At 37.2% G+C, this 25832-nt stretch overlaps 1 protein-coding gene across 7 annotated transcripts in view; it reads left to right on the forward strand.

The window, feature by feature from the left end:
* Positions 1-25832, forward strand: part of TUSC3 (tumor suppressor candidate 3) — a 140049-nt gene that overhangs the window by 41439 nt on the left and 72778 nt on the right. For all 7 annotated transcript variants that reach the window (XR_012064485.1, XM_015249394.3, XM_006198036.4 and 4 more), the window contains exons 3-5: positions 15171-15288; positions 19083-19223; positions 20599-20739. Coding sequence is in view for 6 of the 7 variants with exons in the window: in XM_015249394.3 (XP_015104880.1) it covers positions 15171-15288; positions 19083-19223; positions 20599-20739 (400 nt within the window). In the remaining variant the exon portion in view is untranslated. The remainder of the gene's footprint in view (positions 1-15170; positions 15289-19082; positions 19224-20598; positions 20740-25832) is intronic.

The raw sequence follows: 25832 nt of genomic DNA on the forward strand, positions 1-25832 counted from the left end.
TGTGTTTTTTAAAAGTTTATAGTTTTATGTTTTACTTTTTGATCTGCTCTTTGGGAGAAAAAAATTCAGTCTTTCATCACTAAGTATGAAATTAGCTGTAAGGTTTTCATAGATGTTCTTTATCAGGGTGAGGAAGTTCTTTACTAGTTTACTGGGAGGTTTTATCATGAATGGGTATTGGATTTTGTCAGATTTGGGGGCAGTCAGTGGCGTACGAGTTTTCTTTAGGCTGTTGATATTGTAGATTATATTGAGTTTCAATGTTGAATCAGCCTTGCATTTTGGAATAAATCCCACTTGATTGCACTGTATTCTTTTTATGTATTATGGAATTCTGTTTGCTGATATTTTGTTGAAGAATTTTGTGTCTAAGTTCATGTCAGATTTTGATCTATATTTTTCATTATTTATACTGTCCTTGTCTAGTTTTGGCATCATGGTCATACTGACCTCATAAAATGTACTGGGAAATGTTCTCTCCTCATTTATTTTCTGGAAGAGTGTGTAAAATTACATGATTTTAGAAATCGTGTTAATTCTTCTTGAAATATTTGATAGAATTCTCCAGTGAAACCTTCTTGACCTGGAGATTTTAAATTACATATTCCATTTCCTCAGGGGTTAAGGACAATTCAGGCTGTCTGTTTCTTCTTGGCTGAACAGTTTTTCTTTTCAAGAACAAATACTTTTTATGTGGTGGCTTCACATTTAAAGTCTTCACATTGTATAATCATCTGTAGGCTTTATTTAGATTTCTAAAATCATTTTGAACTTTACTGGACTCCAAAATTATTAGTAACATGGGCCAATGAAAAAATAAAACAGTTTCTCTCAGACTAGCTTGCAGAAAGGGAATTTCAGTTTTCTGAAATTTTCATGAAAGATCTCATCACAGGCTAATAATGAGTGCTGGGGCCCAACTCAAAGCAGGTAGAAAAGGTGGTGAGCAAAGTATTTTGAAAATCAGCACTTCAGGTGATTAAGTCCCCTCCTGTCAATGTCAGGGCCTTACTTAAGTGGGCATTAACATTTGTCAGAATCGGGCTCGCGCTGAAGGACTGGGTATGTTTATATTTATCCAAGGGATGCTGAAAAGCCCTCCAGAAATACTCTTTAATTGGCATTTGGTGTAACAGTTCAGATTCCACACAAATATAAGATGTCTTCTGGCATCCTACAATACCGTATGTATCTTAGGGAAGTCATTTCTTTGCTTCTAAGAATTGAACTTACTGATTTCCTATATTCACCACCATTATTATGAAATCTATTAAATTGATTATTGTGGTTTTCTGCAACTATAATCTAGAAAGAACTTTATTATCCAGGTATTCATTTCAGTTATGTTATTGTCTGTATTTTGACAGCATAAACCACAACATACTATTAAATGGTATATCCTTTAGGTAATAGTTTACTTAACACATTCTGTTGCTAAATGCTTAAATATGGACCCTCAGTTTTTTAATGATGCTCAAAATAATTTTTATTTGCTTATTTATTACAGCCTATTTTGTAATAAACTTTTAAATTTTAGAATAGTTTTAGATTTACAAGAGAAAAAGTTAAGATAATTTAAAGATGAGGGTGAAGTTATTAGAGAAGAAAGAAAGAGCAGGTGAAGGTTTAGAGGCAAATGAAAAGTGTTCCCAGACCCAGACTCTCTGATTTCATTGTTTTAGGGTGGGGCCAACACATTGACATCTTTAAAAACATGGTCTAGGGAAGCCTAGCGTGCGGCCAATATAGAGAAAGGGGAGATAAGCAGGTTCATGATTGACAGCTTTTAAAAACTTAATTTCATTGAGGAACAAGTGGGAATGGGGGGGCTTGACTGATTGGGTGACTGTATAGCATTGACAAGGATCCTTTATGAAACTAGAATACCCAGATTTTTAGTGGAGAATTTGTAGAATTAGATGATTTTCTTCCCCAACACTCAGCAATTTAGGAGCAAGAACACCCTCCGTAGGGGTTGACATATTTTATTTATTCTGCGAAGTGGCTTAGGTGAATATCGTGAGAATGGTAGTGAGAGTGTATTTGTGAGAGTATATTTGAAATGTGTAACTGTGGGTGCAAAGTTGGATAGGGGTCAGAGAAGCCAGGGGACAGTTGATAAACCATGTGTGATACAACTAAGCTTAGATTTTCACAAGAGTGAAGTACAGGTTTTGTGTAAAAGGAGGATGGGTTGAAAATTAGGAAGTGGTTATAAAGGACTTATTTAATAAATAAGTAAATTGCCAAAGTCTAGTGTGGCTGATCGCTGATGTTACAGGGAACCTTGAGGGAAGGGTGCTGAAATCACTCAGGATGGTAGTGTAACAGGAGAGGGAAAAAACTAAGTGAGCTGCAAGAGGGATGCCTTGGAGTTTGTTGGATGAGGATGATACGTTTATATTGTGGAATAATACAAATGTAAATGGAGGATCTGTTAAATAATAGTGGTTGAGCAGTGGTCTGAGATCTGCTGTCACTGAGCCAAGAGAGACTGTGAGCCGTATGATCGTGGGCAGAGTGAATCAGAGATCTCAAGGTGACAACGAAGATGAATGGGTAAAGAGGAGTTCTGAGAAAAATTTTAAAGGAGCAGTATTCAAATTGTGTCCCGTGTTAAGCCCCAGAGGGAGTTGTAGATTCACTGCGAAAGGCACCCTGTCACCAGCAGCCATTTTTTTAAAACATGAATTAAAGTCTCCTCGGTCCTTCTGTGTCAATGTAATTTTGAACCATTTCTATAAAACTGCTGTAATTTTTTATAATCCTGTAGAATCATTGAAAAGTTCATAGCTATATTTTTAAAAGATTTCCTTTGTGAGACTTCTCTGCTTTTTTTCTTTAAGAAAAAGTGAAATTTTCTTCTAGAGCTAACTCAGATTCTCCAGTTGCTTTTCTTTGCCGAAAGGCTGGCGAATGAGCTGTTGGCTTCCTTGTAAGCCCTCTTAGCCAGTTGCTCTGCTCTTCTTTCACAGTCAGTTTATTCACAAATTTCAGAATTCAATTCTCACCTTCCTCAGTGCTAACATCAAACTCCTTGGCCAAATAGAGTTGTTAATTAAGACTACTCAATACAGTTCTCACCTCCGGTAAGTGATAACTCCAAACTTCCTCTGTCAAATTGTACAATGAGGAATATTCCCCATAATTGCTAAGTCTTTTAAGATGCGTGCTACCACAGTTACTCACCTCTTCCAGAAGGCACTAAAAATTCTAAGAACAAAAGATCCTCTTCTAAAGTTATTACTGTAGATCGATACATACAAGAAAAAAAAATCCAGGTGAAGGAAAAGAAAAAAGTACTTGTAGAACCCAGCAGAATGCACACAGAATCAAAGGTTGGTAATGTGTTGGAAATTAACATATTGTTGGACTTCAAATAAATGGAAAAATAGTAATTACAAAGTTATTTTAAAGAAGAGAGTGAATAAATTGTTACATTGATACATTAGGTGTTAACTATCTAACATCCTTCTCTAATTAAATAAAATTATTATTTACTAAGTGTAAAGTATTTGGCTGGTCCTATGTTAAGTCATTTATATATATAATGTCTCATGTCATTCTCACTACTCAAAAAGGCAGGTCTGGAAAAAAAAATCCATTTTGTATTTTTGTTTGTTTTATGAGGGGGAGGTAATGAGCTTTCTTCATTGATTTCCACTTGGAGGAGGTCCTGGGGATGGAACCCAGGACCTCTTGGGTGCTGAGCATGTGCTTTTCCACTTGATCTATACCCGCCCCCAATCCATTTTGCGGATGAGAACATCAAAGCTAAGAGGTTCTATACTTTATCCAAAGTCACAGAGCTAACTAACACCTGTCAGGGTTGGGATTTGTGACTCCAGAGCTAGGAAGTTTAATACTTTCCCTAAGTGCTTATATCCCTCAGTGCTTTTTTGCTCTGTGAACTGGAATTTGCATTTTGCTTTTGCATTCCCAGCTAAGATTATTCATCTTTTAGGGCAAGGATCCATCAGCCAGCATTTCTTAAACTCATCAGATCATGAAGTGCTTTCATTCAGAGTAGCATCTCAGAACAGGGACCGGTGGGTTGGCGGTGGCTGGCCAACACCAGGTGGAAAAGAGCTCCGCAGCCTTTTGTCTTATTACCGTGAAATCACATCTCTTAGAAGATTGACTCTAAAGTGAGCACATAGGATGAGAATCGTGTACGGATAAAATCCCTCTTGTACATCTCTTAATGCACTTGTAAGTACTTTCTAAATGGCTTTGGGACCACAGCCTACTGTATCGTTGCCTCTGGTCCTTAGATGATGTTTCCCTGTGGCCTTAATTCCTAAGTGTTTCTAATGTGCCTGGCCACCTGAACAAGGCATCTCACTGCTTTGCTAAAGACTGGCACACTCACATGCCGTTCACGCGAGTTCTTCGCCTGGCTTGGCTAACACGTGAGAACTGCTTGGGGCTTGATTGAATCCATGACCAGCGTGAGAGAAATGTTGTTCCAGGGCTATTGCTGAGGTCCCCCTGGTTTAATTTCTTTTTAGGCTGAAGGTATATGATTGAACTTCACTGTATTAAATTTCTTCCGAGGTGTCTCTTCCTCAGATTGCATAATCCAAACTCTTTTAGAACGAATAAACGAATGTTTTCGATGAACTGTCACTATCTATGTGACACTGTAACCTTCTCTGAGTTCTGTGTTCTGTATTATTTGTATATAAAGTCCAGCTTTAGTCACCCATCTTTTAATTTCAGACCTACAGAAAATTGAAACAGTAGTGCAGAGACACCAGTCTACCCTTTACCAAGATTCACTAATTTTAACATTTTGCCACGTTTGATTCTGCTCGTGGACTTAAAGACATACAAGATAAGCGTTGAGTTTTAAGTTCTGTTCAGGGTCTTACTGAGGACTATGGGCTGGGAGATAGCCACTCAACCCCGAGGAACTGCTCTGAAGAGGTAGGGGAGGAGCCAGTTTATATGCGATTTTTCTGGGTGGGGATACATGCAGTCAAGCACACAACTTGGCAAAAGATTACTGCTAATCCCAAAGAACAGGTACCTCAAGTTAATGGTTTTCGTGCTTTCTCTGTATTGGGAAGATGCAGGAATCTGGGGTCATTGAAATTCTTCCTGAGATGTGCGTCTAACTATCTAAGGGGCCCATCTATCCAAAGCACAGAGTGCCTCACCCTGTTTTTCTTCCTGAAATCTCGGTGCACTGTCACTGGGTGGCTGCAGTGGTTGCCACTTAACCGTTGTATGACTGGGTGATAAGAGATGCTCTTGTTCTTCTCCGTTCCTTTTCTCCTCTAAATATAGGTGAAAAACGAGTCCCATACCAGCAAATGTACTTACAGCTTGTAGACATCATGAAATATCACTGTTAAATATTCAGTATGCATCTTTGAAAACAGGACATAATCAGAATACTGTTATAACTTATGAGTGAATTTACGTTATTTTAATGATACAATCTTAACAACATTTGTCTCCAAAACGTCGTTTATAACCTCCCCACCCCAGTCTGGGAGCTTGTCCAAGGTCATCTGTTGCATTTGATTGTGCCTCTCTAGTTTCTTTTAATCTGTAACATTCATACACTTTTGACCTTGGCTGCTTTTCTTTTTTTGGGGGGTGGGGGGAGAATCCAGATCCTTGTATAGGGTCCCAGAGTCTGAGTTTGTCTGCTTGTTCCTCACCAGATTCAGTGATTTGCTTTTGGCAGGAGTACGGTAGGGATTATTTGTGGGCTCCTTAGTGTAGCATATTGGGAGGCACAAAATGTTAGTTCATCCAAAAGCCAGTGAAGAGATGGATCACCTGATCAGGGTGGTGGTCACCACATCTTTCTGTTGTGCAAGTATGTCTTGTTTCCCTTGTCATAATTGTTTGGGGCAGGTGAATGGGTTAGGAGAGGGGATACTTTGAGATCATGTGACTATCCTGTTTCTTGGTACGTTTTTACCCAGCAATTATAATATCCATTGATAATCTTTGCCTGAATTTGATGTTATATTGGTGGTGGTGAAGTGATTTTTCAACATTGTATCATCACTTCTACATTAATGAGTTGATATTCGTCTATAAGGGAGAGCTTATCCTCCTTCCCTTTTTCCTTTTATTTTGAGTATCTCAGCGCAGATTCCGGTTTTAGTCACTAATCCATTGCTATGATGATTCTTCTTCATTGTGCGAGTTGCCCTCAATTTGACCAATGGAAACCGACTTCCGTCTCCTTTCTGACTCTACAAGACATCTAAGCCTACTTCATACATCCCCTGTCATGGAATTGCAAGAAGCACTTTTGTCAAGGAGCTCTTAGTCCTTTTGGTAGGAAACGATATTTAGAAAGCAAGAACTGGGCAAGTGACACGCTTTACTGCTTTCAGCCCTTTTTAGCAGACAGAGCTCAGTGTGAGTGTGTGTGTGTATAAATTGGGGCTTTCAGTTAGATGTCTCCTATTCTGAGCTAACACTGCAAGGTTCTTCCTTTAGTTTCCCCATCCCACACTTCTGTCTCCTTTCTCCAAGATGAAAAGCTGAATCCCAGCAATCCTGATGTATTTGTTCACTGCTCTCTTACAGTGTGTGTGAAATAGTTTTAGAATTACACCATCAGTATGATCTCTGAAAACAAATAGTGAACTAGACTTCCTAATTTCTGTGCAGTCCCTTTCTTCTTTTAACCTTAGAAAAGAAGAATTTACCTCAGAATATAATGTTTAAAACTTAACTGAATTAATCCTTTTCTCTGTTGGTTGTATTTTCATTTTGATGTATAGTTAGATTCGTTTGTTAACGTACGTGTTCAGTTTTAGGGTTTGCTTTGCTACACTTGTAGGTTTAATTTATATTTTGACTATGCAGAACACCAGCATGCTCTCTGTAAACACACATCTGTATGCTCATGCATATATGCGTGTATATACACACAGGCCTTTATATGTAAACTTGGAGAAAGACAGAAGTGGACGCTTTGAGAAGTGTCAGTCTGATCCCTGTGCTCTTTGCCTCATTCCCTCCCACCTCCTATTGGTAATTATTCATTAGAATCTGGTTTATCCATTCTGAATATAGTGTAGTTTATTTCATCAGTTTCTTGTGGATGGAGGTTTATTTTTTTTCTGATATGTATTTTGACTTTATAAAAATGCTACAGCAAATACTTTTGTACATATTTTTTGTATTTGTGGGGATGTATCTTCAGGGTAAATTCCTAGAAATGAGGGTGCTGGGTTACAGGGTGAATGCATATGTAGTAATATTGTTGGCGTCCCATGCAGAAGGCTTGTGCCATTTTGCACCCCCGCTAGCATCTGTCAAAGTGCCTGTTTCTTCCAGTCTTGAAACAGAGTATGTGGTGAGCTGTTGAACTTTATGCTCATATGATAGATGAGAAATGCAGTTTCGTTTTATATCTTTTCTGAAGTTGAGCTTCTATCCATGTTTAAGTGTCATGTGTATATGTTTTTCTGTGAACTGTTAATATCTTTTGTTCATTTTTAATTTTTCCCTTCAATTGTCAGTAGCTGTTTATATGTTAAAGAGAGTTATCCTTTATGTGTGGTACAGGTTGCAAATGTTTTCTCCCAGTTGATCATTTGTCTTTTGAATTTGCTTATGGTGTTTTTGTGTGTTTTGTTTTGATTAAGAAAAAGGCTTTTTTAATATTAAATGAAGTTGAATTTATCAGTTTTTCAATTTTGTTGCTTCTGGATTTTGAATTGTGGTTGGCAGAGATGTCCCATGCCTGAGTTACAGGGGATTTTGAAGACTTAGTACAAAACTCCCCACATAATAGGGTATTGATAATTTTATATTGAGACATATTGAAATAGTATTTTGAATATATTGGGTTAAATAAGATACATTAAAATTTGTTGCTTTTTACTTCTTGTCACGTGCCTGCCACGAAAAAGTACATACGTGGCTTGCACTATGTTTCCGTTGGACAGCACTTTCCTAAAGGATAGATCCAGTTTCCTTACAGTGTTCGTGTGTCTCCTATTACTACTGTGACAGATTGTCACAAACTTAGTGGCTTAAAACAGCACAGGATATTGTCATACAGTGCTGGAGGCAAGAAGTACAGAATCAGTTTCACTGGGCTAAAGTCAAGGTGCTCCCGGAGGCTCTTAGGGGAGAATTTGTTTCCTTGACTTTCTGGCTTCTAGGGCTCCCTGTGTTCCTTGACCTGTGGCCTGATCTTCGGTCTTCAAAGCCATTCGCACAGCATCTTCAGATCTCTATCTGAGTTCTGCCTTGTCGTCGTCACACCTCCTTTCTGACTCTGACATCCCTGCCTCTCTCTTACGAAGACTGGATACATTGGGTCCATCTCGACAACCTAGGATACTGTGCCCCCCCCCCAGATCCTCAGTTACCACGTCCACAGCGTCCTTTTTACCATGCGAGGTAACACAGTTACCGGTCCTGGGGATTGGGATGTGGACATGTTGGGGGGCTATACATATTCAGGCTACCTCATTTTTGTAAGGTTACATTGTATATATGTTTATACTTAGATTTACATTCTTTTTTTTTTTTTGCATTTGGAATATATTCTTGAATATGGTGAGAAATAAGGATCTTTTTTCCCCAAATAGCTATGTAATTGTTTCACTACTACTTATTAAAAAGTATATCTTTTCTCCAGTGATTAGAGATGCTGTCTTCATCATACACTAAATTTCTGTATATGGACTGGAGTATGTTTTGTTTTTAATTGTTTGATGTACCTTTCATATATTTAGCAGCATTACATTGTGTGAATTCCAGAGGCTTTATTATAGTTGTTATTTGATGGGGCTCGTCTCCATTCATTTCTCAAGTTGATCTTGCATTTTTATTTCCCCAGATGAGCTTTACAGCCAGTTTGTTTGATTCCAGAAAAGTGCTTGTTGATACCTTAGTTGGGGTTGCATATTGACATATCTATGTGAGGAGAATTGACATCTGCATGAGGTTGTGTCGACCCATAGAACTAAAGATGAATTTTCATTTGTACATCTTCTGTGCCTTTTAAGAGTGTTAGATTTCGCTCACTTATATTTTGCCTACTTCTTGTTAGCTCTGTGTAATCTTTTTATTGGAATGTTCTATTATATATTTTAACCGCATATTTTTGTGAGTATAGGAAGGCTGTTGGTTCTTGTGTGCCACACTACTGAATTCTTTTGTTCTTTGCGGTTAGATTTGTTACTTCCTCTGAGTTTTCTGAGTTTACCATCATGTCATCTGCAAGCAGAGTTTTGCCTTGTCTTTTCTTGACTGTGTTGGCTAGTACCTCCAACACAGTGTTAAACAGTAATACACAGAGCAGATATTCTTGCCTTAATGTTGGATTTTTGGGGGCCAAGGAATGCCAAGGATTGGCCGCCACCAGAAGCTAGGAAGAATTCTCCCCTGAGGTTTCAGTGGGAGCATGACCCTCCCTCTTCAGAGGCGTTGGGTCCATTTAATATATTTCAGGGTATTGACTAGGGTCTTCGAATACATGCAGCACACATCCAGAGAGAAGTCACTCCGCTGGAATCGTTGTGCAGGGTGGTGGTTACCAGCTTTTTTTCCCAGGGTACCAGCACCATGATAGGTGGTTCTGCTCACACCAGATCGATCTCTCTATATCACTGTCTATGGAAATTCGATTAATTTGAGGTTTTATGAAGACATACTTTGGAATAACAATGCAGTATATAGTTATATATGTATAATTCATCAAAATGTGTAACCATAAAAGGCATACATTGGAATTTTGATATGAATCGGTTGCTTTATAGGAAATTTGATTAACATTAAAAAGAGAAGCCGTATTTCTTTAAAAATCCTTTCGAGGGCATTAAAGATACAAGTTAGATTCATTTTGGGAGCTATATGAAATATACACAATGACAAATGAGTTAAAAATCCTTTCTAGTTTTGTATAACCCTTTACAAAGGATTACGATATAAAATGTCTTAGCATTTGGATTACGTGATGTTTTTTCTTGTTTCCGTAATAAAGAATTGAGAAGATTTAGTAGGACAAATTTCCCAGAACTGTGCCCTGCAGTTACTGCTTAAGCCTTCCTGGGTGCTTTGCTGCAACTTCACTGCCCTCTTCAGGCTGCATGCGACTCTATTAGAAAAATTCACAGCATTCTGTCCATTCATAAAGTTAGGCATCTAATGTTCCTATAAACTACTAAAACAGAAAATACTTTCTTTTAGCTAACAGTGTTGGAAATGTGCTTATTTGAGTTATTCAGTAAACGCTTGGAGCATTTGTAGTTCTCAGCTTTCAATTTCAAACGGCAGTGAAGTGGAACGGTTCTAATAAGCACCAGTGATGCCGTTGCTCATTAGTTAGTCCCAGCTGACATAAACATACGCAAGAATCCAGTGAATTTCTTTGTCATCAGGATTCTTCTACCCCTGTTAAACATGAGGAAGTCGGAATATGGGGGGATAAGAGATAATGGAGTTAAATTATTGGGGCACGTTCCTTCTAATGAGTCTTTTATACTCTCAAGAGACATCATCAACATTGAAATGTGTCTTTCTCAGGTTCCTTGAATTATTTTTGGTGACAAACAGATCTGTTCCTTGTCGTATTGCTACTAAATTACACTCAACAGAAGAAAGCTGCCATTTACCTTGTCAGTATTAAATTTTTTCTAAGTATTTGTGCTGAGAAAAATTTAATTTGCTTGGCTCCCTTGGAATTCTTTATTCCAGCCAGATGTGTCCCTAACTAGACACAGCACGTGTCGAGGATGTGGTTGGTTGCTTTGCTGCTCTAGATTCAAAAGGAGAGTATGTAAGGAACAGGTCGTATCTTCATTTATATGCTATTTTAATAGCCTCATATATTTGCCCAACTAGACCATTATAGTAACATTGTAAGTGGTTTGCAAATATTTTTTCCTCCTTCAGCGTATTATACACACTGTTGCCAGATACAGGTTTCTTAATTAGTATTTTGCATAATCCACTTCTTTCAAAACACATGTACTTGTTTAGTATTTACAGAAGAAAGTCAGGATCTTACTCTCTTTCTGCTGGAAGAGAGCTTCCAGTCTCTTCTTTCCTTATTTTCTAACATGAAACCAGCATTCTGTTATTAGACTCCATAATACACATTCCAGACTGGGCAGTCTTTGTTTATCTTGCTCCTGTTACCTTAGTACTCTCTTCCTGTCTTCTCACTTACTGTTATTTTAGTCCATCCATTCTTTTTTGCATTTTTTCACATCCACACTTTGTCCAGCTGCTCCAGTCTGCTGTGTAGCACCTACAGTCTGCTTTCTTTTTTTCAATAAATATATCTTATTTATGTATTAGAGTCCTTTCTCTAATAAGCTTCTTAAGTGGAGACTGAGGTATCCTTTTTCCTTATTGCAGCACATATTAAAATGCTGAATAAATATCATTGATTAAGATCTAGATTCTATACTGCATATGAAATTTGACATTAGGGACATGATGGTAGGTGATGGTTTATTTACTCATAAGCTTTCAAGTCAAGACCACTATTCCTTTGACAAACAGCATACATTTCTGACGGTACATAGATCTGAGGTGTTTCTTTTTTTCTTCCTAAGACCACCAATACAGTGAAGTAGACTGGCCTTAAAAGAGACATGAACCTGTGACATAAATCTGACTAAGCAAGTGAGACTTTTCAGAATTCAGAATCTCTGATTTGCTGTTACTTAGCTTTAGGATGTATATATAATACTGACTCTTTAGGAAAGTATATTATACATCATCATACCTTTGTTAAATGCCTGTTCCGGACTAGGTCCTAGCCACTGAACAGTCCGTGCATAATGTGCATAAACGGAACAGTGTATGCATAAAATAAACAGCAGTGCCTGGGAGCTGGGAATTTCTGTTTCCGACAGATGCCTGAAGTACTGTAGAGGTTTGAAGTGACTTTTGAAGGAGAGGCTTTTTTGAGCAAGCTTTTGGAAGAAGGAAGGACATTTTAAGCAAAGGACTTAATGCTTCAATGCTTAAAGAATGAACACGGGACGTCACAAGGAGCGCTTTAGGGCTTTGGAACAGAGGATAGAACCTGCAACTGATTGTTGGGAAATGAAACTGGAGAGAGTGGATGATGGAGAATACAGAATTTGAAGGCAAAATGAATTCATCCTCTCTGACTCCTCAGTCCTACTTACCATGTTTTCTTGTTTACTTTCTTCAGAGTGTTTCTAATTATCTGAATTTTTGTGTGTACTTGTATGAGACATCTTTTTCTCACTAGAGTGTATTCTCCTTGACATCAGGGCCCTTGCATTTACTATTCCCTCCTTCATTACCTGACACATTGTTGGCACTAAGAGAGATTCGGGGAGTGAATGAATGCATGTTTAGTAGATTTTAGTAGGTCTGGGGGAGGTTGTAGCATTACGAGGGAAAGAAATTCAACATTATCCCCGTCTTATATCGTTCCAAAAGACACTGCACACAGATGTTGAATACTAAAATTGTTTTCTTCCTGTATATTTTTCAAAATGAACCATTTTCATTTCTTAGAATATCATCATCACAAAAATTCCAGTTTTTTCTTTCTGATTTGCCATTTCCCTAAGTTTCATTTTAACAGTTAAAATGTGTTTTTGTGTAAAATGTTCTTTCGTGTAAAAATAAGCTGTTTCCTTAATTGTAGTGCCATCCTTTTAATGCTTTTTTAAGGTAGCATCAGTCTCTTGAGTTCGAGTCTGCAGAGATGTTGTCATATCTACTTAGTTGTCAGTGCCAGCTCACTGTGTGAAGTTACTGTACATTTTTTCTTTGAAAATCAGTGATAAATAACTACCTGTAATATTATATTCTATCTGACAAAAATCAAGTCGGATTTTAGGGCTCGTGTTGGCCTTAACTTGGTTTATTATTTAGGTGTGGAGGAGCCGGGGGGCGCCCTGAGGGAGGTGTGAGCGTGTGGTCGCGTGGACCCCTCTGGGAAGCAGACAGCAGGCTCTCATTTACAGCACAGCCTGGGTTTGCCAGCATCCTCAGTTGTCTCCTCTCCAGGCCCTTTGGGGCCTGCCACTGGAAATGCTCATTCTCCAGCGCTCTCCTGTCATACTCTCAGGTTTTCTCATTTTTTGCGCGCATACTGCCTTTCTATCAATTATATCCTAAAGTAATTTCACATGCCTTACATTTCTTCAGACATGTTTGTTTCAGACTTAATGGACTGCTTGGCCTGGTACACAGTTCTAGATTGAAAATGATGTGCCCTCAAAGCTCTGAAGGAGCTGCTTTGGTACCTGCCAGCCTCCAGTGCTGCTAACAACCAGCCCTATTCCCGCCTCTCTGTTTGCCCTAGTTGTCCAGGTTTTTTCCCTCTGAGTTTTTAGGATTTTTTTTTTAATCCATAATGTTCTAAAATACCACAGTATGTCTAGCTGTTGTCTTTTCTTATTTGGAACCTGGGAAGTAATTTTAATTTGAATACTTAGTCTCCTTTAATTGTCTTAACGTTTCCAGAAATAGTTTCTTTGTCTGTCTTCTCTTCCTGGGACTCCTGTTTGAACTTCAGCTTTATTGGGTTAGATACACCCAGGTGCATCTCCCCTTCCTTTCCTTAATGTGGTCCACCTGTGTCTTTTTGTTCTGTCAATTTTACTCAATTCTGTCTTCTAATATTAGTTTGAGAAATTATATTTTCAGTTTATAAGTGCTTTTTCTTTTACTTTCTTTGCTCATTTTTATATGACATTTTTTGTGACTCCTGGTGGGAAAAGCAGTCTGCTGGGCACTCTGATCATCCCTGTGTGTCCTTGCTGGACATGCCAGGAACGCGAAGGGTTGTGTGTGCAGCGACGGGCCCTGAGGAGTGAGATCAAGTCTTTGATCAGAGCACGAGGCTTGTTATCACGTACTGTAAAAACAGTGAGCTCCTCTGACTCAGTATTGCTCTCCTGTAACACAGTCGGCTGTGTGTGCCCGTATCTGGGAAGGACCTTCTGTGTCACCCTTTGAGAGTGTGGAGGCATGAGGAGCTGACAGAAACAAACATGAAGTAATAAAACCCCTCGTCTCTGACCCCGGAGTCTGCTGCCCCCGCCAGCGTCCATGAAGCAGTGACAGGCTAGCTCGTTAGCAAGGTGAACTCTCAGACCCGGCACCTCTGCGGCTTCTAACCCAGTGTTTTTCCTCGCTTTCTCCTGCACTGCCATCTTATTTGAGGTTGTAACTTCCTCCATCAAAACTTTTCCACTAGCTTTTTGTTTTCCAGATACTTCTTGAAATCTCTTCTCTGCTGCTGACTCTGCTCCACGGCTTTTTGTTCTCACAGGGTTATACCTTTTTATATCTTCTGTTGGGGGGCGGCTCTCCAAACTCCTGTAAATAGTCAGCTGTATGGAGGAAGCCCCCACCTCTCTTTAAACTGTTTCAGCCACCACTGTCGCTTCTTGTTTCCATGACTGTGCTGCCATCCTTCCAGCAACGCCATTTCCCTATTTCTAATCCATGTCTGCGCCTAAAAACAGAGCTTTACTATCTGGATTGTCAACAAAATGTCCAATAGAAATGAATTCAAAATAGGAGTCGTTATGGCTCTCAGAGGAGTGGTTGTTTGTGGCAGTTGGTTCAGCTACTCGAGAAATTTTTGCTTACTCTTAGGTGTGAATGTAAATGCATTTTTAGCTGGATGGACTAGATAAAGGTGCAGTATAACTGTATTTACAGTTTTAAAACATGTATCTATGATATTTCTGTTAAACTGAATTGCAAAATTCTCAAAAAATGCTCTATGCCTTTTACTAAAAATCATCAGACGGATGGCACAGAATGATTTTATCCCCAGAGTAAGAGTTGTCGCGCTTCCTGCTCGGAGGGCCAGGGGGACGTTTTGCCCACAGCTTGGGTTGCAGCCACGCGGCTCCGCCCGGACGTCGCGCTGCAGCCGCGGCAGGGAGTCCGTGACTCACCTGGGGGTGCTGCCGGAAACCTCGTGCATGACAACATTTGAATTTCACGTAATTTTTACACATCATGGAATATCCTTTTTATTTTTCACTTCCACTTAAAATATAAAGTCTGTTTGCTGCTTGCAGTCCATGCGAAAACAGACCAACTCTCGCCCTCGAATTACCTGTTTTATTAATAGCTTATTAATTATTCATGCATTTATTTATGAATAGGTCTGTTAAGGCTTGAATACTGATAAGGTCTCAACTCTGTCCCATTATCCTGATCAGGCAAGCCAATGAGGAATATCAGATCCTGGCTAACTCCTGGCGCTATTCGTCTGCGTTCTGTAACAAACTCTTCTTCAGTATGGTGGACTATGACGAGGGAACAGACGTTTTTCAACAGGTAAGAGTTTCATTTTAATAGCGTTGGTTCTGGTTGATGCATCTTTGTTTGCCGGATAAAAACACAATTCATTGACTATAATGTGTAGTTATTAATTCTGTGAGAGGATTAATGTTACCTGTATCATTACACAGCTTATGCCATGAGTCAGGGAACACATTTTAACTTCTGTACTGTAAATAGGTTTTTTCAGCATACAGTGGCAGTTTACGTACATTAACCTTATTGTGATATTTAATTGTATGTAGTTTGGATGGTATTTTGCGTAAATTTGTGAAATTTTTATGTAACATTCAGTGTCAGTTTTACTTAACCTTTACTTCTTCCAGTGTGGCAGTTTTATGTGTAAAGTATTAAGTATTTATTTAAAAGGGTTTGTTCTTTGTTATGGGCTGAATTATGTCCCTCCCAAACTCATATGTTGGAGCCGTAACCCACAGTATGCTTTTGGGAGGGGTACAGGGCCTTTAAGGAAGTGAAGTTAAATGGGGTCATATGGATGGGACTCTAATCCAAGAGGACTAAGTCCTACTTCTTATGAGGAAACAGCCCTGTTGGCATTTGTCATGGTTATGTCATCGTCATTGCTAACATTGAGTCCTTATATTCCATGGACTCTTCTAACTGCTTCATATGTATTCTTTCATTTAACTTCACAACAATCCAATGAGAAATACTGTTTTTATTTCTACTTCATAGGTGAGAAAATTAAGGTATGGAGAGGATTAGTCACTTGTCCCAGGTTACAGAGTTAGTGTAATACGGAGATAGCATTTGAGCTCAGCTCTGGCCCCCTGATCCCTGCAGTTACTGATTTTTCATGTTTTTCACTACCTGATCATGCCTTTCAAATGTAGAACTGATTGCAGTGCCCAGCATTGATTAGCTCGGGTCTCTTGGTCTATTTTATTTTTGTCACATGTGACACTCTTGGCATAATTCTTTACTAGGTCATGGAAAAGCATTTAGTTCTGTCAAAGAATCGAGCTCACTAATTGTAAATGGGCCATTAGAGAGTATTTCTGTTTATTCCAGATTGATAATTCATTCTTCTTTGCCAGTGTCTAGTTGAATAAGATCAATTCTCTCTTTTTTACCTTCAGTACCCTTGGTCTTTCCTATTAGTATTCTTCGTTTATTTCTTCCCCCATAAATTTATTTTGCCTTTTGGACATGCTGCTTTTTTGTTCAGCTATTCTGCAAATATTGAGTGCCAGCCTACTCTGTACAAGCAATGAATTGGTGAAGGGAACAGTTTTTCCCCTATAAAGAGCTAATAATAAAGAAAAACACATAAAATATGTAAGTTCAAATAAGTATAAAGAAAAATTATAGTAGTCTTAAGATCCAAGTATTATTTCATGTAATTTCTAGGTCTCTCTTGAATGTCAGGAGAATTGGCCTTAGAGGTCCTCAGACGGAAGTGCTGTTCGCCTTCTTAGGCGGCAGTCATCCAGGTCCAGTCTGAGTGCTAGAGCAGAGGCTTCAAGCCTGAACACCTACCCTGGCCTGGAAACTAAGTGAAGAAAGCTGGTTGGATTTAGTTTAGTTTAATTATGATATCTTTGTTTACATATGTACTTAGTATATTAAAAATTTTAGTTCCTTACTTGCATAATTAAATGTTCTTTACTATTTTTATTAAAACAGAATCTTTCTTAGTCTTTTACAAAAATAAATATTGAATGGAAACATTCAAATTTCACTTCTAACTGCTGTAAGAAATAAAATCAGCAAAACAGCAGGCAACTGACCATTGGCCTCATTGTTGAGGAAACAGAATGGCAGGGGTAGGGGGAACTCCGGCAGACTGGACAGGACCACTTGACTCCAGAGAGAGAGGCAGCTCAGCTCTGTCTAGTGCAGAAATGCAGCCCACTGTAGCTAGATCTGTTTTTCAAGTGGAGGCCTGCATAATGAATTTTTATATGAAATTTCTCTATCTTTGAAATGTTGATTGCTAATCCAGAAAGAAAACAAAACAAATTGTGGGGCAAAGTAAACCCACCTTGTGCTAGGTACTGACTCGAGGCTGCCAGTATATAAATCTATAGATAGATATAATTGTTGAGTTCTTTTATGTGCTCTAAACGTTTTTTTTTAAAGTTTGGCATAGATAAGAGAGTTGAAGACAAGATTGTTTTTAATTGAAAAATTTCCTCAGGTTAATTTCGTTTGAGCAGAATTCTAAATATGGAACAGCTTTTTGTCTTTTCCAAAACCTAGCCCCTGGCTTAGCAATAAGAATTTTCATTTTAAAAATGCAGAAAAGTTAGAGCTGGTAATGATTTTTATGGGGAAGTATATATTTTGTTTGACTTGATAACTACTTAAAGGTTCTTAATGCTTATGTTTTCTTTCTAACTACTGAATCACATTTTGTTGACATACTCTCTCTAAACTGGTATTTTAAAGCACTGTCAGCAATAAAGTGATGTCTGAATATAATATTTAGAACCAGTGCAGAAATTTGTCAATTCCTGGCTGGTTGGAAAAGTAACGTCTTTGTGATTCTCCTGTGATGGTTGAGGCTGTGTCTGACGACAGGCCGACAAGTTAATGACTATGGCATTAGAAGGAGCTCGGCGCTAGAAATCAGGTCTGTGTTGTACCCTGCTTGGTGCAGCCATGGGGAGTATGTACGTTTTAATTCAGATGAAAGCTTTGAGTTATATGATTTTTAAGTCTTAGCCTAGCGTTTCTGACTATCCCAAGGCAGGGACTTCCTCTCTTGATTCTTCTATTGACATGTTGGCTAGAGCTGTCTCTTGTGCATCCATCAGGAAGTGGGAGGAAGCACAGAGCTAAAAGGAACTGGTGCCTGTGTTTTGTTCAATCCATTAAAAATTACTCAGTATCCATAACATGCAAGCCCACACTGGTCCTACTGTATCTTTACCTTCATGTCAACTGTGATCTAATGTACATTATTTGATTTTGCTTTTTATTCTCATTATTGGGAAATGCTGAACTATATTGCAAGTCAGAGCCAGAAATATCTCTGCTTTTCATTTGAAATGTATTTCTTGGGCAGGTTGAATTTAATATGTATGTATTTTTACAGTTTACTTTTCAATGCAAATTAACCTAATATTTACTTTTAGATACTATATTGTTAATGAGTGCCATTTATCCCAGGGTACTGTTCTATTCAGTATACTTTTCAAATGGAACTTGCCTTTAGAAAATAATTGTGAGAGAGAACCATTTTAAGATAGTTGAAATAATACGAGGAATTAAACAGAAGACCATCATTGTGGATTTCTCCGACAGTCTGGTAAATTCAAGTGGTTTAGAGCGGAAATACTGGCTTCTGTTAACAATCATCATTTTAAACTCTTTAAAGTTTTCATAGAGAAGTCAGTATACTTAAAATATATTGTAATTTTTATCTTTCATCAAACGCTAGTCCTTTTTCTTTAATAAATGCTTAAGAAGTGAAATAGTCTACGTACTGCCAAATTACAGTATTTCTATTTTGCACTTTGCATCACTTCATTCTTTACTCTAGTTGTAGAATTATCAAATAAATAGAGGATACAGCTGAGGATATGAATGATATATGTTAACTGAATATTCAGCAAACTTGGCCAAGTTCATGAGTTCTTTTTATTCATTTTAATGTACTGTTGAATGAAAAACAGTAATTAAGCTCTGGAAAGCCACTTGGATTTTCATAATAAATGCTATCTTTCCAAAATTCGTGCAGAAAGAACATAAAAATGTTAGATTAATGATACATAAAGATGGCTGGGATATTATACGTAATCTTTTTAAAATCTCATGTTTTACAGCTCAACATGAATTCTGCTCCTACATTCATGCATTTTCCTCCAAAAGGCAGACCCAAGAGAGCTGATACTTTTGACCTTCAAAGAATTGGATTTGCAGCTGAACAACTAGCCAAGTGGATTGCTGACAGGACGGATGTTCATGTATGTTTTTATTCCCCACAGTTTTTAATTAGTGGCTAATTAGCTTGGTTTGTTAGAACATCGTAATAAGGCCACAGGATTTTTTTTTTCCAATTTCTCTGTAGAGCATTTCTCCTTGCTTTGGGAAAACTGTCTGATAGCTGTAAGCTAAACTTTGATCAAGGTAGGTGAATTTAAATGATTTTTAGAATAATGGTTCTTAAAATATCAATGAACCAGCAAAGAATACATGAGTTAGGCACAGAGTAATTTCAGCGGCTAAAAAAGAAACTGAAATTTGCTCAGTGGTCTTAGTAATCAAAGAAATTCTAATTAAAAAGCAAGATGTATAATTTTTATCTATCCTTTGGGCAAATATAAAGAGGATCATACCCGCTTTTCAGGAGCCATGTGGGAAAATGGCCCTCACATATACTGTTCTTGAGAATATAAACTGGTATAACTACTTTAAAAGTAGGTATCATGTCTTTATTTTATGTAATTTAACTTAAAATTTAACTGAAGGAATAATCAAGAATGATTTAAATTCGCAGCCATAGGGAAATTCTTAAATAATGTAAAAAATGGTAAAGAAATTGAACGTCTAAAAATAAGAGACTAATTAAATGTGCTACAGCCTAGACAGTGGTTTGCAAGAACATATGACAGAGAAAAAAGCTCTGAGTATAATCAGTGGAAAAGTAGGTTAGAAAATGATTTTTCGATCTACTATTTATGTACTTTTTATAGCATGATCTAGAAAAGCATGAATAGAAGTGTAGCTGTGTAGACCATTTATTTAGCAAGGAAATGAACCAAAATGTTGATAGTGGTCAATGTCTACTTGGAGAGCTATGGCCCTTTTGTCCCTTAATCTCACCAGTTTTCTGCAGTGAACAATTATAATCAGTCATTCAAAAAGTACACTTACCTTAGAAGTGATACAGAGAAGCACTGTCTTATCATAAGGTATAAACATTTATTCTCACTTGAGATAGATGTCTCATGCTATCATCACTGTAAATAAAATAAGTATTAATGATATTTTTGTAACCAAACTTCACTTCCTAACGTGTCTTTTTTGGAAATGTTTTTGAATGTATCATTTATTTTGTACAAAACATTAATATTTCTTATAAAGAATTAACAGTACTTTTCAATATTACCTTAAATTGTAATGAGGAATGATTCTTACACTGTACATAGCTGTGAGGTTTCAAGGCACAGATGTTTGACTCGAGAGAGTAAACGCAGTGTTGGTACCAGGTAGGAAAAGTGAAGCGGCACCTACCTTTCTGAATGATTTGTGTTAAAGATCAGAAGGACTTGAATATGATCAAGAGGAAAAGATTAATATTTTTCTTTAACTTTTAGACCTTTCATTGTATTCTTGCAGATTCGCGTCTTCAGGCCACCCAACTACTCGGGCACCATTGCCCTGGCCCTGTTAGTCTCGCTTGTTGGCGGTTTGCTCTATTTAAGAAGGAACAACCTGGAGTTCATCTATAACAAGACCGGTTGGGCCATGGTATCTCTGGTAAGCTACCACATTTACCCTATTTCTTTGTGTAACAGTGTAAGTCCTGTAATATTAACATGACCCAGATTATTACAATAATGGAAATCAAGTCTGAATGAGAAAAATTAACTTTTTAGGACTTAGGTGATATAATTTAAGTTCCCTGTTAACCTAGACTATGCTATCTGCCTTCTTCTTTTCACTATTAGAGTGTAATGCCTTTCCACGTGTACTTGACATACTACAAGCGTTGAATAAATATATGCTGAATACATTTAGAAATACACCAGGAGTTAAGAAGAACTAGTAAGTAGTTGGGAGTCTCTTACAAACTGAAGCAGTTTAGAAATGTACTTGTTTTTTTTCCAGCAACTGTTTTCTTGTGTCTCTATTATATGTCTGATATCTGTTAGGTACTGGGGCTATGAAGACATAGACTGTAAGTAATTCATCGTGGGGATACAAACTAATTGAAAGATAAATAGCTGTAATAGTATACACGCTGTGATGGAGGGAAGCACAGAATATGACAGCAGTACGTGGGAAGGATACCTGACCTTGAGTGAGGAAAGTCGTAACAGGCTTCCCAGAGCATGTATGACAGTTTCTGTTTTAAAATGATCACCATGGTTGACTGGATAAAGAAGATGTGGTATATTTATACAATGGAATACTACTCAGCCATAAAAACTGACAACATAATGCCATTTGCAGCAACATGGATGCTCCTAGAGAATGTCATTCTAAGTGAAGTAAGCCAGAAAGAGAAAAAAAAATACCATATGAGATCGCTCATATGTGGAATCTAAAAAACAAAAACAAACAAACAAAAACAAAGCATAAATACAGGACAGAAATAGACTCATGGACAGAGAATACAGACTTGTGGTTACCGGGGTGGGGGGCGGGGTAGAGGGTGGGAAGGGATAGACTGGGGTTTCAAAATTGTAGAATAGATAAACAAGATTACACTGGATAGCACAGGGAAATATACACAAAATGTTATGATAAATCACAGAGAAAAAAATGTGACAATGAGTGTGTATATGTCCATGAATGACTGAAAAATTGTGCTGAACACTGGAATTTGACACAACATTGTAAAATGATTATAAATCAATAAAAAATGTTAAAAAAAAATGATCACCATGGTGACAATGAGCATTCAGTTGAGGGTGAAGTCTGGCGTCAGGAAACCTGGTGAGAGTACTATTAGGGGAATCCAGGTGAACATCAGCCTATTTCAGTTTGTACTCAAATGATTTTTCTTCCCCTGGATTATGATTGTGCTAAATTAAAAAAAAATAGCTAATAAAATGGAAATGTTAACATTGTATGACTAAAATATATTCAGACAATGATACATCTGGTATTTATAGTTGTACTAATTAGAAATTCAGACAGCACCCCTGTGGCTTTCGAGTAGGTAGATATAAATTTGAAGTTTGGATTTTTAGAGTAAGGAAGGTTTTTTTTCTTTTTTTTTTTTTTAAGGAAAGTTTCATAATATTTTCTCACTGTGTGATAACTGAGTTAACACTAATTAGTTATATTCTATTTAATGTAATTGGATATACTGTCAGTTATTTCATTCAGAGTGTTTCGGGTTTTGCTGCGGCTAGTTTTCAGGTAGCTTCCTTGAGTAAAACTACCCAGTTTCTTGGTAAAAATATAGTCCTTTCAAAGTGTTGCCAGTAAGTTAAAACTCCTTTAGTGTTTGAACATTATCATACCAAATTTTGTCACTGTTTCAATCTAGTAAAAACCGAAGTCTCACTAAGTCAGTCTACTTAAGATGTAATCCTGTCTCTGAATTAGACTCAGATGACATGAGAATGCCTTCATTATTTTGGTCAAAAAGACCCCCTGAGTTACTGTTGTAAGCTGATCATGATAGACATTACTATTTACTGCATCTCTTCCTTCTTTGGGGTATGTTTTAACTATGAAAAGGAATTTGTATTATCCTCATTTTACAAGCAAGGAAACTAAGATTCAGTAAACTCAACTTGCAGAAGCTCACACAACGAGAAATGATCGACTGTGCGTATCTGAGTTCAGGTTCTATGTTCTTTTTATAAGGCTGGGTTCTCTAATCTGGGCACACATCTCATATGTTGGATATTTAACCAGGTGGATGCAGTGAGCCATTAGGACTATAAATAAATATCCAAGAACATTTATAGGTGCATGAATGTCAGTGCTTCGGTGATCAGTTTTCTTGCCTCTTCTGCTACATCATGCAGATATTTTTCTTTTTCTTTGAATCTTTGAAAGCGAATGAGCTTGGCATAACAGAAGATAATTCTAACATTCACAAACACATACTTGAGAAGGAAATCTTGGCAGGTATGTCTACTCCCCAGTGGCAGCCTTTCAGATGTCAATAACAGGCTGCAGAGAATAGACATGTTTTCAAACATACTGTTTGAAACATACTCTGAATACAAAATGGAATTATACAAATTTGTGGTGTTTTTTTTTCTTATCTGCTGATAGCTTATGAGAACTATTTGAGTTACGCCATGAGGTCAGATACACAATTTGAATCTTCTTTACCATTTTATGCCTGATAGACCATCACAACCAGCCACTGAACTTGATTCTTTGCTTATGAAAACTGTTTTTAAATGAAAAATTGCATTTGTTCTTGAGATACCCTTACCAAGCTAAGAGGCTATCCAAACTGCTGAACCATTTATTCAAATTCTTAAACAGTTGTCTACTTGAGACAACCAATATCCCATTTCCCTTTGGAAAATGGGAGTATATTTTAAAATAATTTTTGCCAAAACACTGCCGTCTGATTTGTTGAAAGCCTTGGATTGCACATAAAATGTAATCGCCTAAAACAGAAATAGTAATGAAATCTGTAAGAGCAGACCAATTCTATAATGAAAAAACTGTATGCAAAAGGAAGATAATTAATGAGAGAAACACTTCAGTAAAGAATTTCTGTCCACATGCTCACTTCTTAGAAAAAGACCCAGTCTACAGTTTAGCAATTCTGTCTTTTATCATTGCACCTGTGCGGAAGTACCTCCCAGGGGATTACTTAGTGGTCTGAGCCCTCACTTCTGGCTAGGCTGTATTCTGTGTGGCTGGTCATTGTTTTTCTTTTTCATTATCATAGTCGTATTAGCGTGTATGACTTACAGGATTAACAGTGAGTTGTATGCTGGGGAGCGGAAGCTATTCATAGTGTATTAGGGTATAGGATAGAGACAAAGCTTGCAATTTCCTGACACAGAGGAAGTGTAACATATGCAAATACTAAAACATACATAGATATGACAGCTTCCTGGTTTTGAGGTTTAAAAAAAAATAGGTAAAGGAGTATTCATAATTCCTTCTTGGTCTCATGCTTCCTAAGGGGGAAAAATGCTTATTATCTGCTATTTATTAGATGCTGTTAATTGTTTTTGGAGCTGAATGTGCATTGGTTCTGGTTTGGTTTCACTCTGCCTTCCAAACTTCCTCCACCTCCTAAAGATGGAGGATGACGGAAAATAAGCATGCGCGTTACCTGCTTCATGGCGAGTGTAGAGTAGAATGGTTGGGTAAAATGTTGAACTGCGCAGTACACAACTTGAGAGAATGTAGGACAGATGTATAGTTCATGGTTTTCGGAAAGAGATGGGGACTTGGAATATCAAAATGAGTTAAAATGTTGTATTTTGTAGCCCTGAATGCAGATCTTCATGTCACTCTAAAGCTCTTTATAGATGGTTTTCAGTTCAAACTAGAAATATTAGTGTGATGAGTAATTACATTCATTTCAAACACAAGGAAAAACATCTTGAGACTCTGCAATTAAAATCATGAAAGATAAAACATCATTTAAAAGATCTAATAACCCAAACCTTATTATCACAGTAAATCTCAGGAGGACAGATGCTCTGAATTGCAGGATGATTCAAGTACCGTAATGTTTCTTGTGTCTCAGAGAAATTATATCAGTTTAATTATGTAAGTTTTATGAAAAACTTAAAAGCTCAAGATTAATATATATATTACACAATTTTCACAATTCATGGAAGTTCTTTGGTGTCTACACATTGTGGTATGACGTAGGGATTTATTTTTTGAGGCCATTCACCATTCGGCAGCTCTGACTTCAAATGGAACAGCAGCTCCTTTTTTCTTCCACATTTTTCCTAAATAAAATTACGTAACTCGTAATATCACACAGATACTATCTGTGGCATATTATTTTGATTATTTTGTTTTCTTTACAAGTGAGAAGCAAATAATTGCTCATAGTATTTTTTTTTCCAATGAGGGAGTTGTTTTAAGTTTTCTCCATTGGGCAACTCAATCATTTGGCCATTTGAAGGCAGGTATGTTTGTTTGCAAATAGGTGATTTCTGTGTATAGCCAAATGTATATTTTTGTTTGTGTCAGAAGTATGACGAATTAATATATATTTGGGTATACTTTTCTTAATATAGTTCTTAATCTGCTTTAATGAGGATAGGCAATGGCCTCAAAAAACTCAAAGAACATTTTAAAATTACTCATAGGTGGATGGACCTGCCCTTTGTATATAATAAGCAAAAAACTCAGGCAACCAGATACAAATGCAAAAAAACCAAAGTTACAAATAAGCCTCACTGTGAAAATCCAGTACGTGGTGTGACTACCTAGCTTCTATACTCTGCACCACTGCTAGTTTCTTCTTAATCCAACTCAGTAATGGTTATAAATAATACTTGTTGAAACATTTATGTATAATTCCTTTCCATTGAATTAAATATTTAGTCTTAAGAGGCTTTTCTTGGTAGCCTTAAAGGACCATAAAGAAACTTCCCACCTTTTTTCTTACAATTGCAGTATATGGATTGAGTGATAATCAAATAATGATCATGTTTCTGTATAATAGAATCTTATAAATTTGTTATAAACAATTAATATGAAGTCCCTGGTGTACGGCTATTTTGGGCATTTACACCAAATAAATCCTTAACTTGTAAATAATTTAATGATATAATGTACGTAGCATATTTAGGCTTTCTGTACAGTTAATTTTCACCTTCACTAATAGCTTATTTAATATTAAACTAACATATTTTAAAATTCACTCTTGGTCTTATTTAAATTTTGTGTTTTAT

The sequence above is a fragment of the Vicugna pacos genome, chromosome 26, assembly GCF_048564905.1.
Source record: "Vicugna pacos chromosome 26, VicPac4, whole genome shotgun sequence".
Classification (NCBI taxonomy): Eukaryota; Metazoa; Chordata; class Mammalia; order Artiodactyla; family Camelidae; genus Vicugna; species Vicugna pacos.